This window comes from Megascapheus bottae, chromosome 28, assembly GCF_031878675.1.
Source record: "Megascapheus bottae isolate mThoBot1 chromosome 28, mThoBot2.hap1, whole genome shotgun sequence".
Taxonomy (NCBI): domain Eukaryota; kingdom Metazoa; phylum Chordata; class Mammalia; order Rodentia; family Geomyidae; genus Megascapheus; species Megascapheus bottae.
The window spans coordinates 6,873,941-6,890,489 of NC_143536.1; the positions used below are offsets into that span (position 1 = coordinate 6,873,941).

A 16,549-nucleotide genomic window follows, 5' to 3' on the forward strand; every position below is an offset into this window, starting at 1 on the left:
AATAATGGAATTTCCAGTTTCTCTCTCTCTCTCTCTCTCTCTCTCTCTCTCTCTCTCTCTCTCTCTCTCTCTCTCTCTCTCTCTCTCTCTTCTCTCTCTCTCTCTCTCTCTCTCTCTCTCTCTCTCTCTCTCTCTCTCTCTCTCTCTCTCTCTCTCTCTCCCTCCCTCCCTCCCTCCCTCCCTCTCCCTCTCCCTCTCTCTCTTTCTTTCAGAAACAAAAGACACGCATAAATCATCCCCGGGTCAGTGGACTCTCAGGGCCATGGTTAGTCCAAAGCCCCCTCATGATTCTAATGTTCAGCCAAGGGCACGAGGCACTGGGAAAGCTGACGTCATCCCGTTGACTCAGTAATGAATGGGAAAACAAAAGCAAATAATAGATCAAAACAAAACAAAAACCTCATTTTCTTTTATAACCTAATGAAAAATGATGCCCATTCCTTCTGTTTTGCATTTCTCTGTTTATAAAAACACTTCCCCCTTACAGGTACTTGATCCAGGCCTGAAGGACAGCTCTGTGAAAACAGGGCCAGCCTTCTATCCAGTGGACGAAGAAGCGAGGCACAGAGCCCCAGTCACCGGACCACAACCATCCAGTACCCCGTGTAGATGGACACTGGACTTCCAATCAAAGCCAGGAGGCCTTCCTCAAGGGAAACAGCCAGAGATCTTATGACCTTTAAAGAAGGCCATGCCCATTCTTTCACTATAAGGAAGTTGTCCAAGGGACCTTACTTTGATACCTGACCCCAAAGGATGCTCATTTAAAGTCAGCCCTCACACTTACTTGGGCTGGTGCTCTATCCCTGAGCCATTCCCTTCAGTCTAACTTTTTGCTGGTTAAGTAGATGGAATTTCTCAGACTTTCCTGTTCTTAGGCTGGCTTTGAACTACAATCCTCTAATCTCAGTCTCATGAGTAGCTTGGTCAGGAGAGGCCAAGGTGTGTTTCTCAGAGGGAGATGATCTCGTGCTCAAGTGCAGGTTTCTGGTGTTTTGAGGCAGAGGTGGAAGGCTGTCCACCCATCTGCTCTAGCAGCCCCATCCACCTGCCCTTCTGAACCCACCAAGGCTGTTACCCTGTTGGTTTCCTTGAGTGGGTTAAACATCACCTCCTTGTGCTCTTGTTTGAACTACTGATTTGCTTAGCAAACGTTTTCCTATAAATAATGAGTAAGTAAACGGCAGCCTGCTGCTGATAAATTCTTATGAGATGGAAGTTAATGGGGTATAAAGTAAGTAACGAGCAGGCTTGTTTTCAGTCTGCACCCCTCTCCTCCCCAGCATCCTTGGGAACTGCACTGAACAACCTTGGAATTAAACTAGTGCCTTCTCTCTGCTTCCCTCCATCACCCAAGACCATCCCGGGCTGTCTTCTACTCCAGGTCCCAGGCTGAGAACTAAGCCACTCCCCATCACTTCCCAGAGTATCTCACTCCCCACTTAGCACAGAGCTCCACAAGGCTGGACCCAAAGGCAGGAAATAAGCATGTGGGCATAATTCTAACTGTCCTGGCTGTGCTATCTAGCTTTCCTTTCTCAGTCTGTTTTCTTTGCTTCTTTGGGGGATGTGGCTGTAATTCTGGTACATGGGCCAGCGATATGCTGGAGGAGGTTCCATCAAGCAGTGCGTCCTCAGGTTTCTTTTGTTGGCTTGATATGGGAATGATGTATTGCTGGACATCGCTGTCCATGTGCTGCCTCACTTGGTGCTTTGCCTCGAGGAGATGTCTTTGAGTGAGACGCACTACCTGCTCGAATTGTGCCTCAGAAGAAAAGTCTCCTTTCTGGTACTGGCCTGATAGAAACCAGCATCCCAACAGCTATTGGTTGATGGCTAGATTAGTGGTAGGTGCAGAGATGAATGGATGGATGGGTGGATGAATTAATAAACAGGTGGGTAGGTGGGAAAATACTGGATAATGGATAGACCCATGGGTGGTTGAAAAGATGCCTAATGAGTGGATGAAGAGATCGGTGGGTAATAAATGGAAAGGTGAATAGATAAATGGATAGGTGAATGGACAGATGGATGGATGAATAGATAGGTGGCTATTGGATTCTTGAGTATATGGGAGGTTGGGTGGATACTGGATAGATGGATGGAGAGGTAGTTCAATGGTGGCTGGAGTATAGATGAATGGATAGATGGGAGGTTGGGTAGCTATTGGATGGATGGATGGATGGATGGATGGATGGGAGGATGGGAGGATAGGCAGGAACACTGGATAGGAAAGTGAACACATATACCTAGATAGATGGCCAGATAGGTGAACAGATAAATAGGTAGGTGGACCAGAAAGGATGGATGGGAGGATTAATGGAATATGGGTAAGGTGAGTAGAATACTGGATGGATGGATGGATGGATGGACGGACCAGGGGCTGAATGGGTAGATGAATGGGTGTGTAAAGTGGAGGGGGACAGAGACAGATGAACTGGTGGGTACATGTGTGAATGAGTGAGCATTCAGCTTGGATCAACACAGGTGGGGATCAGGAGGTAAATGGCCATCCTTTCTCAAACACAGGGAGGGAGAGCTGGAAAGGAGAAGGCCTGTCTGCAGGCACAGGGATAGAGGAAGAGCTCCACCTCCTGTCCCCTCCTCATGCCATCCCTTTGCTCAGCCCTGATGGACACTGATGTAGGGACAGATGCCTGGAAGAGGAAGGGCAAGGCATCTGAGAGAGCTGGGGTCTGTCTGCACCAAGCTGGTGAGCCTGGGAGGGTGAGGGAGGAGCAGGAAGGGGAAAGAGGTTCACGGAGAAGACAGAGCAACAAGGCCCTGCACCTGGCTGCGGTCCTAAGAGCTGTCAAGTTGCTTGGACAGAAATCAACCCTAGCGGATCAAGGGACGCTGACAGTCCTCAATCGTCTACAAACAGCTCCCAACAAGTCCTCGGAGCATCCTTGATCTGGGCCTGCCAGTCCCAGAGGTCCCTGCTAATAACTATCCTGGAGGGCCAGGCACAGCTGGGGAAATTCTGAAGTTGCCGTGCTCCCTCCCCTGCCTTTGAAGGGGTCCAATCTCTCCCCTCCCTCGCCCACCTTGGGGTCTTTTGAACACCTAGAAGAAACGGAATCCTCTTTTGAAGAAGACTTCCAGATAGACCTTTTGATTAAAAAGTGGGAGCAACTTCTCAGCCCTGTGCCTTTCTGCAGTTGTCAAAGAGAGAAGTTATGGGGGAGAGCAAAGGCGTGCGGCTTCTCATCCTGGGTCTCAGAGTAAAGGCAGACTTGTCCCTGGACACTGCAGAAAGGCTGAGCCCCAAGGAGGGAGGGGGAACCTGCAGGGGTCTCTTCAGTGGCAACTTTAAATGTGGGTCACTGCCACCTCAAGTAGAAAGTTTTCCTTGTTAAGGAGGCGCTCCCAGGCACTCACCTCCACAACGGCAGCCATGAACACAATCCCAGCACTAAGGGCCTCCTCCACACACGTGGCTTTACCAGGTTGCTGGGAAAAGCCCAACGTGGTCAGACTAGTGATCAGTCTCACCAACTGCTATTACGACCTTATCATTTCAGGACCATGCCTCTATTTCTCTAGCCTTACTCTTTAGAGTTTTCCCTTTCACCATTCACTCATTCCTCCTGGCCACCCAAGGAGATAGATGGATGCTCAGAGATTTCAACTGACTCATCCAAGGTCACACAGCCAATAACTCATCACACGAGAACCAGAACACTCACCTGCTACACTGAAACCCGGCATCCACCAGCACTGATACCAGAGCTGGGCACCCAGATCTCCTCTCTAGCAACAGTCACAGCTGTTACTAAGTTCCTGGTCAATTCTGTGTGCCTTTAGTGCATGAACCCATTTGATCCTTCCCTCAACCCCACCAGGAGGAATGAGATGATTACCTCCCAGCTCTGCATTGTTGCCCAAGCCTCAGTTTCCCACCTGCAAAATGGGGACAAGTATCAAATGATGAGATATCTCTAAAGCCCATGGAGCTTGGTATGCAGGAACTGTCCAATAAATGCACCTCTTCCTGACAAAGATTCAAGTGCCCACCCTCCTGCCATTCACAAGAATGGTGCGGCCAGGCGACTGGCATCCCTTCCCTTCCCTGGTCTCAAATGACAATGGACAGCCACATCTGGTATGGACAACAAGATCCCTTGGTCCCCAGAGAGGAAGTCTTCTAGGACCAGAACCCCTGCCCACCTCAGGGGCCCCACACAGCCATTCTTTCCCAGGGGGTCAGAATCTTGTCTAGAAGTGGGCCTTCCAGCTGAGGGGGCCAGTCCCTCAGCTATCCCCACAGCACTGAGAGCAGCCCAGCATCTGTCCAGGGAGGAGGGCCGAGAGCTCCACTCCCACCCCAACCCTGCCCGCACACGGATGGGCTGGGCTGTCTGACGTCATGGGGCAGGTGGTAGAGGATGTCCAGTGAGGGCAGTGCTGCGAGGGCCGGCACCGTGGCAAGGCTGCCAGGTCACAAGGGGCACCTCGTCTGTCCTCTCCATGCCAGCTCTTAGAGCTGCCCACTGCCCCGCCAGGCCCAGCTCCCCGGATGACAGGCTCCATGGAGTGAGGTTCTGTCCTCTCCTCCATCCATTCTGCTCCCCAAGGTTGCTGGGTCTAAGTGGGGCCCAGCCTTGAGGCGCCCACATCACAGGACAGGATGATTACAAATCGAGAAACACCAGCTCTGAGTCCACAGCAGAGCCACTGGTGGGGAGGACTGGCAGGCAGGCGGGGGAGGTGGGGAACAGAGCCAATACTCCTCCCTGAAGCTTCCACGGAGACCTAGATCTGAAGCCCCACAGCAACAGGTGGTCCCTAGCCTTACATCCCTCCCTAGTCTAGAACTCACACCCCAATGTGACACACTCAGCCACATTCAGAGGTACCAAACTCTGCCCCCAATACACCGTCATTCCCCCTCCTTCCTTTCCACGACCCTGGACAGCCAGTCATTAGGAGAAACCATGCAGGCAGAGGGATTTCTGAGTAGCAGATATCAACAGAGTGGGGAGAAGTGAAACCACACTAAATATAATTTTCTTTTTAAACAAATCACTCTTCATTTCTGAGTTGGCCCCAACTCCTGGCATTTATTTGGTCAGACTGAGAGAGACACTGAGTCAGTCAGTCTTCCTGTCTCTGTCCTCCTTTTACCTGTCTCTTCCCTTCAGCCCCAAACAAACCCTTCACCCACACTGGAAGATGTTTGCTCAAACTGCATGTATTAACACGCACATTGATTTCCCCCATGCCAGGCATTATAAGATTTATTTAGCCCCATGGTTCCCCATCGACTGAGGAAGGCAATGTCCCCAGCGGTCAATCAATCCTGATCTACTCAAAGACATGGAGTCAATATCTATTTATTATTTGATTCATGGGCTTAATTATCTTAAATGCAATCAGACGGGACAAAGCCAAAGCCGAGCAGTGCCAGGCAACAGGATCTGAGTTGGGGACCCATCACACTGAACCCCAGTATCTACATGCTTTCTGGGCAAAGAGAACAACCTGACCTTGTTCTGGTCACACACCATCCATGCTTACTTGTCACCCTGGCCTGGAGTCTGTCATGGGAGATGGGAAAGATAGGACAAATGCCAGGATGTCCATCTACACCTGCTGTCAACTTGTGCCAGGCAGTTTTGGAGGCTCTGAAGATGAACTTGAGTCAGAGATAAAACAAACTTTGTTGTCCCCAAAGGAGGGGACATAGCACTTATCATGTCCTGGGGTGTGGACAGGGCAGAAGAGGGAATGGCAGGGCTGAAATCTGACTAGGAAACAAAAAATGAGCTGGAGAGCCCAATTCCTCTGGGCATGGATTTCTTATCACCTTTCTTAGCTTAGAACCCTGGGCAAAATTGTTATTAAAAGCCAGTGTCTGCAGTCTGATGAAGGTTGATGCAGATGAAGGGTTTTCTGTCTTTTTGAGTCATGAGTGATCCCCCCGCGGCTGGCTATTTTTAACCAGGTGAACAGTGGAAACTGTGGAGGGCGTGGAGTGGGAGTCTCCAGGCCCCCACCTGCTCACGTCCGCTTTCTCCCAAGGGAGCTGTCCTGCCAAAGACACCAGTGTCTGGCCAGGATCCATACCAAGTGTCCACTGTGCTCCTGAACAAGAAAACATAGTGACAATCCTAACTGCAAGTTCTTCCTTGACAAGGGAGGCCCCAGAGTCTTTCTAATGGACTGGAAAGGGTTCCCATTCCGACTCCTAAGGTCCTTCTGACTATCTCCAGGGACTCCCCTCTCGCCTCCTGGAGCTCCTGGGTCTCTGCACATGCTACACCTTCTGTTGGAGCAACGCTATCTTCTTACCTTCCTGGCTTTTGCTGACTGGATACGAGGCCAGCCCCTGGTCCACACAACCTCTCATGATCCTACTGCAGAATTAGGAGCCCACTGGAGAATCATCTAATGTGCCTCAAGAGGACAAAGGTGGGGCCTTCCTCTCTGTCCATGGCAGGACAGCGAACATCGGGGATAACAGCAGTCAAATCACCTGGCCCTCTGCTGTGGCCCCTGCAACTGACAGCACCTCACTGGCATCATTCCTTTCCTTCAGCTTGGTGCCTCTCACAGCCTCTAGCCATCCCTTCCTCATCTCTGCGTGATTTTCGTTAGGCCCAAGTCATGCCATGAAATCCTAACTGAAAAATACCACTGGTGACTGCTACACTCACCAGAAGGAGCAGGATGGGGGTGTATTGGGGGGGGTACTCCCATTCATTCACTCATTCATTCGTTCATTCAACAAATACACATGGAGTCCCCTGATTAGTGTGCTGGGGCTGGGGTCAGAGAAGAGGCCTTGGCTCTCATGGGACTTAGTGTAAAGCTAAGTCACCAAGCAAGAAACCAGCAGGAGGACCATATCACTCTGCCCCATGGGAACTCCGCCCTAGGAGAATGAGCCAGGCTGGGTCAGAAGGGCCAGGGGTAGGTAGGTGAAGGCGAGTACATTTGGGGTGGGTTGTCTGACCCTCTGCTCTTCTGGTTGCTTCTTTCATGGCTTAGTTTTTCTCAGCCCCTTTGGCTGGACCCTCTGTCCTAGGATGACCCTCCAGGCCTCCAGGGAGGACCTCTGGCTTAACCAGATCCACGGCTTCTTCAGTGTTCATGTCCCCCAGATGACTTACATGTGGTTATTTCCAGCCCCAACCTTTCAGTTCATCCCAGAGACCAATATACTACACTTGACAGTCATGAACGCTAAGCCTAGAGCTTAGAGAAATGAAGTCACTCTGCTGGGCCAGGGCCAGAGCCAGGACAGGAAGCCACGTCCTGAAACTCTGCGCCATCTCGAGAAACACAGCCCGGTTTGGCACCTAAGAGGAAAAAGTCCTAATTCTCATCGCTGCTCCCCACTTTGATAAAGTCATAGTAATTATTACAGTAACTAAGAGAGGGAGGAGTTAAGGAGCACCTGTAGTTATCAGAGGCTCTGGGAATTATTGCCACAGATCTCTAAGTCTTTTGTTGCTGCTGTTGTCAGCCAGTCCTGGGGCTTGAACTCAGGGCCTGGAACTATCCCTGAGCTTTTTCACTCAAGGCTGGCACTCTACCACTTGAGCCACAGCTCTACTTCCTGCTTTTTCATAGTTCATTGGAAGTAAGAGTCTCACAGACTTTCCTGCCCTGGTTTGGCTTTGAACCATGATCCTCAGATCTCAGCCTCCTGAGTACTAAGACTACAAGCATGAGCCACCAGCTCCTAGCTCAAAAATTATTTTTTCCTAAGTGATGACGGATATCACCTATAGTAACTGAGAATTTTGGGGATGTGAGACATCTTGATGGCTTCAAAGCAGGACCCTGGGCCAGGCAGGTCTCTGGCTGCTCATCTAATTGTTTGGGCCCCCAGGCTAATGGAGGCCACAAGGGGTCCATTTATAACATTTCCTTCACTAAAGTCCCCCAGCCACCATTTCATATTGCCACACAATTAAAAAGAGCTGCCGACAAAAACCTCTTTTCAGCTGTGATTTATAAAGGGAAAGCAATTCAGCTTTTATGGACAGAAAAGGAAGCCAGCACCAGTGGATGATGGGAGATGAAATCTTCTTCATGTGTTCAGTTCCCTCCCCCTCGACTCTTATATATTATATTTAGGACAATCAAACTGGTCCAGAGGAAAGATGGTGGGGGGAGGGGAGGAGGGGAATCAGAAAGACACAAGTACCAAGTAACAGAAGAAGAGGAAAAGGAGGAGGAGGAGGAGGAGGAGGAGGAGGAGGAGGAGGAGGAGGAGGAAGAGGAAGGAGAAAGGAGGAGGAGGAAGAGGAGGCGGAGGAGGAGGAGGAGAGGAGGAGGAGGAGGAGGCGGCGGCGGCAGCGCTGGCAGCGGTGGCACGGGCTAGTTGAAATCTCGTCCAGGCTGCCAGTGAACCATCTCCTCGAAAAGCAGGGTCATCTCCCCCATTTATTTGGCTGCTGGCTAAGGATGGCGGCATGTGCTACTGCATTGGGGAGTATAGAAAAGAAGGATGGGTTCCTGGAAGTGGGAAGAAATCACTGGGCAGCCCCGCTCCTGGTGTGCCTCTGGATTTGAAAAGCTGTATAAATGAGACCCCTTGTTTCACTTACTATATGTAGGAGGGGTGGCCTGTCCCCAGCATGTGGACCCTCCCACGACAGAGAAGAGGCCACCAGACTACAAGACCCCAGGGAGGCAGAGCCTGCCCTTCCTTGCCCCCCTTTTTCCTGGGCCTCATCACCTGGACAGCCCCATCACCATGAGATGTCTACATGATACCCTAGCGCTCTGGTGACTTCTTCCTGAAGTTCCATGGGTGCGACTCCCTCCCTACCCCCTTTTCCTCTGCCTGTACCTTTCCTTGTCATAGATGGGTCTGGACATACGAAGCCAAGCAGCCAAGTGAGAAGAGAGGCACAGGAGGCTGTGGGGCAGTCAGAGCGCCTGAGCCACCTGAGAGGTGGCCACCAGGAGCACTGTGGTTCCAGGCCAGTCCAGGCAGACCTCAGCTCAACCAATAAAAAGCTGGGGGGCAGGGTGGGAGCATCCGCCAGCCCAGCTCCTTGAGAGGCAGGGGTAAGAGGATGGAGGAGTGAGCTTGTCTGAGAAGGAAAATCAAGTGGGCTGAAGGCAGGGCTCTTGTGACAGGATACTTGCCTAGCAGACCCAGAGCCCTCAGAACAGCAAGGAACAACCCTAAACAAACCAACCCCAAACCTAGCTCTGTTCTCCCAGTACAGCAAGATGCCCTTCAGACCCTTTGCCAGGGCCTTTGAAGAAAATGCAATTGTCTGGCCTTTTGTACCCCTTTTCTTCATCCCTTTTCTTCTTTATGGCCCTCAAACTTGGCTTCCCCCTCCTGCCTCAGGGCCTTTGCACCCTCTGAACCCCTATCTGAACTGTTCTTTTGTCTAATTCTCAGTGTGACGGGCTCCTCTTCCTCAGTGGATCTCAGCTGCAATCATATGAGGACAGCTAAGACGCCTCTTCAAGAACCTGCCACTGACCACCCATCAACCTATTTGTATCCTTTACAGCGGGCATCATGGTTCATTTACCTTGCCTGATTAACTGTCCCCAGAAAGTAAAGTCCTGGTATAAACTGGAGGCTCTGAAGGTCTAGCCTGTAGTCTGGCACTCAGGCAGGCAGGCTCTGGTAAGTGTCTGTGGAAGGCCCACCTTAGCACTGCCCACTCTGGTTCAGGCAGCCCCTTGATGAAGGGTGGGCCAGCCTAGCACTCAGAGACCCATCTACCCCATTCTCAGTGTGTGATTTGGCTTATGACCTACACTGGGCCTCCCTTCGCCTCTCAGTCTGTGTTCCCACAAGAGAATAAAGCCCTTGAGGAATGGAGACTGCTGGAGCCTCTACTTCCTTCAATGTATTTCAGAGGCTCTGCTTTAACCCATCCTCCAGGGCTGAGATTCCAGGGAGAAGCCTGAGGCCCTGCCACTTTCAGCCAAGTCCTAACATCCGGAGGAACAAATGCCACTTGGAGCAGCAGAGTAAGCCCTGAACACAGCCTTATCCCATTGGTCCTTGTAAGAATGGAGCCCAGGGTGAATGCACTGAAGAAGATGATAGGACCACAGAAACCACATGTTCTACTACTGGATCCTGAAAGGAGGATGGGACCAGAAGCTATGGAATGCAGGACGATAGCTTCCGAGGCTAGGAAAGGCAAGAAAACAGACATGCTTCCAAAACCTGAGGAAGAGAAGGCAGCCACACCCGGACTTTAGTCTAGTGACTGGGGACCCAGAGAAACCCCTCTGTTTGAGAAGCACTACCCCATCACTGCTCCTAGCTAGTCTGCAAGCACAGCCTGCGTGCAGAGAACCCAGGGGTTCCAACATCTGCTTCCACCTGCAACTTTTACAGATATGGAAACTGAGGCCCAGGAATCTCCCCCCACCCCCCACATCCACCATATACTCCCAGCAGCTGGGCGGAAGGGTGACAGACGCTTCCATTCAATTGTCTCATTGTCGGCATTTGCAGTTCTATTTGGTGTTTTTAACACGAGCAGTTGCACAGCCTGTCAATTGCTTTGTGATAATTCCATAAGGACCCAATCCTGCAATCACGCAGCCGCTCTGACTCCCACTGCATTTGTGGAGAGAGCAACTGGGTAACTCATGGGTTGTTACCCCACTCCCCAAGTACTATCCACAGTGCAGTACAAAGAAGCTAATCTTAGAAACACTTGTTAACTTCAATGCTAATTGCTAAGTCATTGGCTAGAACGGGCCACTGAACATATCTGAAACATGCCAGGTAATTATCTGGTCTTATCCACCCTGTAAAATAAAACCGGGTTCCAAAATTTGTCCCAGTTGGTTGGCTGGCATCCAACCACTGAACTCTGCCAGTCAATCATCCGTATGCAAGTGATTAATCAAATTACTCAAATATTTGGTTGCAATCAGATGTTCCAATGACAAATCTAGATGGCCAACAAGTGGGTAACTGTGAATGGGGGCTCACAGAGTCCTCCCCTCCACAAACAGATAACATAATCAGAGGACATAAATACCACTTTTTTGGGGGGCTCATCTGGCATCCTCACACAAAATACCAAACACTTCAGAGACCAATTACATGTCCCAAAGCTGCATAAGCCTTTATGGTGGTGCCAGGAAAAGGCTGGGCTCTTTGTGAATCTGTAGGTAGGGACCATACACGGGGAAGGGCTTGGAGTTTGCACAATAGAGGAGGGGGCCATGAGTACAGCTGGCAGGCAGGCTGCGCGACACATTTTCATAATGACCACTCAGGGTGGCTGCTATGTGGGTCCATCCATTTCTACTTAGCCAGACTTTAGGATGGGAGGGAGGGGGAGGCTAGGGTCTGTGGTAAATGCTTTGGAGGAAGCAGAATTCAGAGAACAAAGAAACAGGAAGGAGGTCCATAGATGGGTCAGGAAATGAAGAATTTCAAAGGTCTAATTTGGGGGTAGGAGGGAAAAACAGCAGAGTTAACAGAGCAGGAGGTAAGGAGAGGCCCAGAGAGGAAGTTGGGGTGCCAGCTGAAGGTGGGAGCAGCAGGAAGGAGAGCAGAGGTAAGGGAAAGCTGACTTCCAACCAGACTTACGCATTCCAAGTAAAGGGCTCCTGACTTCCTGCGAAGACCAGCCATTAGCGCCTTGATAAGAAGAAAGGAAGCTAAGAGTCTCGCTGTAAAAACGGCCACAGAGACGGCCACAGACTGTCCACAGATCACCCTCGTCCTGCAGCCACCATCCTGCCGCAGGACACTGCACATCCTCCCACTCAGAGATGCTTCTCTGCACCTGGGGAAACCACTACATCACCGTGGCCAATGCGTGGGGGTGAGGTAGCATGTCACAGCAGAAACCTGCACATCTTACAGAGTCCGGGGAAAACAGCCCTGGACTCTGCCACTGAGGATAAGAAGCCCTGTGGATCAGAACTGAAGCACCAGCTCACAGTTGCAGAAAGGTGTCCAGCCTCCTCTCCACTGGTCAGTCATTCATATCCCCCTCACCACAAGAGCCCACCCAGAGCCTGGCTCGGGCTAGAACCATCTGCAAGACAAGAGACGCCTCTGGTGTGGGGTGGGGACTTTGCTACTGAGCTTAGACTCCCTTATCAGGGAAGCCCAGACACTAAATCTATTACCCGCGAGTCCCTTCTCCCCTGGAGTGAGAGCCAAGTCCTCAAGCCTTCACACACACTCCCATTCCACATCTGAGCTCCAGGCAGCCCAGTCAGCAGTGACACATGACAATCAGCTCCACCATCACGCTAAGGGCTCAAGGTAGACTCAAGGAGAGTATCATTCCAGGGGACAGATCCAAATAGACACCTCTGGGGGTGCACCTCAGGCCACCCCCAAAATGCTGTGACATGCTCCACCTCAGAGGGGACTGGCTGGGAGGAGGCCCTGAGTCTGGCGGCAGGAAGTGCAGTGCAGCCACCATGAGTGGCTTGGGAGAACTAACCTGGTGATGATAGCCAGGTGGGGAGGGCTCATGCAGGCCCCCATGAAAAGCACCACGTTCTCATGCCGTGTCTGCCTGTAGGCCATCACCTCCCGCTTGAAGGCCTTGAGCTGGTCCTCATTGTCCCTCTCGATGTCGATCAGCCGGATGGCCACCTCGCCGTGCCACCGGCCATGGTACACCTGCCCAAAGCGGCCCTTGCCAATGAGCTCGCCGATCTCCAGCTGCTCGAAAGGGATGTCCCACTCCTGCAGGAAGATGCTGGTCTGGCTGGCCTTGCGCGGGAAACTCCGGGCCGAGAGCAGGGACAGATTCATCTCCTCGAAGTCATCTTCTGACTCCTCAGCTTCATCATGGCCTTCTTCATTCTGCAGCCGGAGGAGAGAGAGGTCAGACCACTGCTGCCCCCAGTGCTCCCCTCCCTGAGGTCCTCTCTGCATGCCACATACTCTGCCCAGATATGTCTCCACATTGTCACTTGCACTCCTGGCTGGTGGCTATGGTCTAGGATCATAGAAACTATAGAAATCAGGATTGGCCCAGTAGTACTGGGATAAACTGAGGCTCAAAGCAGAGGGAAAAACCACCTGTTCTCGTTTTCTGAACTTGTGTGTGTGTGTGTGTGTGTGTGTGTGTGGTGTGTCGGGGGGGTGACTTGGGGTTTGAACTCAGGACATGGGTGCTGTCCCTGAGCTTTTTGTGCTCAAGACTAGTGCTCTCCCATTTGAGCCACAGCTCTACTTCTAGCTTTGTGGTAATTAACTGAAGATAAGTCTTGTGGATTTTCCTGTCTTGTCAGGCTTTGAATCCCCAGCCTCAGATCTCAGTCTTCTGAGTAATGGTGTAAGCCACTGGCATCCAGTTTGTTTTGGTGACACATCAAAAGTGACGTATCCCAGGATACCTTCTGTCTCAGGCAAACAGGGTGACAGTGGCCCTGGGATGCACCTCGTTGGAGCCAGACTCAAAGAGAACTGTGATTTGGGGCTCTGGACTCCTGCTATCCCAGGGTGTCCTATTCCATCCACCCTATGGCTTGTCTCTCTCAGTGTGGATGTGATTAAAAGGGTGACAGGCTAAAATATGGGTATGCCTGTGACAGGTGACAACCACCAGTACAGTGTATCCTGTCTCTCCTGGGGAATTCAGAATCAATGATTCTGAAACTGGAGAATGTAGAGTGCAGAGGTTCGCAAGATAGCAGCAAGAAAGGCAGAAGACTCAAGAGATCCAGCCATGTCCTAATCTACAAAGCCAAGAACATCAGCCCATCAGGAACCTGTATTTTTTATTTTGTATTTTTACCCACATGACTCCAACGCACTCAGAAAACACCATTCTGAGAGCTAACCACTCCAGGTGTCAGAATGCACCTGTCCAACACTGCGGGTGGGGTGCCTGGGCCCTCTGGACCCTTTTGTTAGGACATGGGAACTGTAGTTTCCTGAGCCAGTGGGGCATCCCAGAGGCCCTGGTAAGGTGACCTGAGAAGGCAGGCATGGGTTGTCCTGATTCTCAATCTCTTGGTAAGCTGCCCACCTGCCACCCTCAGAATCAACTCAGGAAATGTTGGCTTCTCCCAAGATCAGTTCCCAAGGATCTGTTCTAGTTCCGGAAAGAGACTCAATCTTCCTAGAAACATAGAGAACCTGAGTTCTTGGGAGCTGAGTTCCTTCAGCACAGAGCATGGTAGCAGAGCTGAGGACTCATGTGCCACAGTTCTGATCTGGGACACTTCTTTCATTCCTTCCACAACTTAGGTGGGCCAGGGATGGGAGGAGGGAAGCTCCAGAACATTCTCGTTGCCCTACCAAGCCTGTCCCTGGGACCCCCATCTCCACCAACATATTTTTGAAAGGTACTGGGCTTATCCCCTTTACTATTCACCCGGTCCTGAGCTCATTTTTCAATTACAAATGCAAATCTCTAACCAACTTCTGCACAACTGGCTTTTCCTCCCCAAGGCACACACCATGTCACAGACCATTAGGCTCCATGTGGGGAGGGGCCGCACCCTTAACTGTCCTGGAGTTCCAACATCCATCAAACGGCCACCCACACACACACACAGGCCCCAAGCCCTCTGCAGCATCAAAGGCATTCACTGCCTAGGTGTGTTCCTCACTGCCCCTGGAAAAAGCCACCTCCCTCAGCTCCAATTCTCACCTCTGAGGTTGGCTCCACTTCAATTTGAAGCAACGGGTTTCCTTCCAAGCTTTAAAGAAAGAAAACAAGAAATGTGACTCTTAGGTGAAAGGTAAGTCCGCGGGTGACCTAGCCACCAAGATCGGGCACCACGTTGTTCTCTCACAACATCCCTAACCTGCCTTGCACACAAAGGCTTTCAACAGATGCTGGGCCGTTCAACGTTCCTCTTTCTTTACTGCTGCAGTTCCAACTAAGAAACTTCAGTGCAAATTGGCCTTCATGCCACAAGTCTTAGATGTTCCTCTTACACACTTGCCAGGGAAGAACAAATCTGATTTCTAAAGTTCACTCACCATCAGAATCTCCTGGGAGAATGTTAGTGTTCATTTGTTTGTCCACTCATTTGTTTACTCGTTCATTCATTCAACTAGAATTCTGCTTCCCAGAAGCAGTCCTGAAGATTCAGAGTTGACCTTGGCCCTAGCTCTTGACTTCAAGTACTATTACAAGACTATTCAAGCTCTAAAGCAAGTTGTGCAGTTAAAAGTGACAAGGGCCAATAGTTGATGAGTTAAATTGAAAAATGGAGTGTGAATGCCCAGGCAAGAATGTTGCTGGATACATCACATCTGCAAGCTCCTGGTATTTGGTTTGGAATTTGCTATGCTCACAGAATCAGGATATGCAGATAAGAATGCACTGACTTCACAGGTGTGTGTGTGTGTGTGTGGTGTGTATGTGTGTTGTGCTCCAAGCTCATGAGTGGTGGTTGCATTTTAAGCATGTGACTATGCTGGGTATGAGTGCTGGAGCCCACTGTGCTTGCCTGTGGTGATTGTGGGGTGTGTCCTGCACAGCACTTGTCTTGTGTCGTGTGAGCATCTTGAGGAGATGCTGTGTACAATGGGATAACTGGGCATATATTGGGCTGTAAGCAGACTGTCAGGTGGAGAGTTGCAGCAGAATGTTCGCCATGGTGGGCACTACACGTGTGTCCTGAGGCCTCTTTTGTAGTCTCCAGGGTATGCATGCATATCCCCAGATCTCAGCTTTCTGAGTAGCTAGAATTACAGGGCTGAGGCAGTGGAACTGTGGCTCAAGTGGCAGAGCACCAACCTTGAACAAAATCAAAACAAAACCTCAGGGACAGAACCCAATCTCCTACCCCCCCCCATCCCGCAAGTAATGGTACTGTAACTGGTTATTTTTCCTTTCCTTTTTAACAGAATACTCAAAATTTCCAAAATTAACTTTCGTTAATGGGCAAAACCCAGAAGCCAGTAAGTTCTTTCTACAAGGGATCAAAGACTCAGTATGGTCTCAACCCCTCAACTCTGCCTCTGTGTGGAGAAAATGAGTCATCAACAAACAAATGGACAGGACTGCGTTCTAATGAAGCTTTGTTTATAGAAGCAGGGGATAGACTGGTGTGTCTTATGGACTGAAGTCAACTGATCCTTCGCTCAAATTTAGAGTATGCTCTGTTTAAAAGATTAACATAATGTTTACAAAGCTCTGGCTGGTGTCTAGGGGAAGCTATCTTTGGTACAGGGAGGGGACTAAGGAAATGCCCTGCTCCCTGGAAGTCACACCTTCCATATTCTTGCATGCTGAGAGACAGGCAGAGCTGCAAGGGAGGTGGGGAGGGGATGAAAGTGGCCTCCCCGTGACCTGCCCTGTGTATCTTTGTGGCTACGCCAGCTCTTTCTATGAGGAAGAGGAGAACAGTGGGAGGGGCAGGCGAAGCCAAAGGCTGAGGGAGACAAAGCTCAGCTAACTTACATTGGATTGGAGGCCACGGGATGCAGGACGACCTGGGGTGCCCGCGTCGGTGTCTCTGGTACAGGCACCACATCTGAGAGCAGGTGACGGCACAGTCAGAGACCAAGCTTGGAGTCTCCCCACCCTGACCCCCCACACACAGAGGCCCCAAGCAGGGGGAAGGAGAGTGGGAGCCAGCATGAGGCAGCTCCTGGCCACATCTC

The 16,549-nt window shown here is 50.9% G+C and overlaps 1 protein-coding gene across 3 annotated transcripts in view; it reads right to left on the reverse strand.

Annotated features, from left to right (window-relative positions):
- Ksr2 (kinase suppressor of ras 2) overlaps positions 1-16,549 on the reverse strand; it is a 187,795-nt gene that overhangs the window by 29,457 nt on the left and 141,789 nt on the right. For all 3 annotated transcript variants that reach the window (XM_090320194.1, XM_090320192.1, XM_090320191.1), the window contains exons 12-14: positions 16,347-16,419; positions 14,583-14,631; positions 12,417-12,784 (exon numbers count right to left, since the gene is read on the reverse strand). In XM_090320194.1, coding sequence (XP_090176320.1) covers positions 12,417-12,784; positions 14,583-14,631; positions 16,347-16,419 — 490 coding nt within the window. The remainder of the gene's footprint in view (positions 1-12,416; positions 12,785-14,582; positions 14,632-16,346; positions 16,420-16,549) is intronic.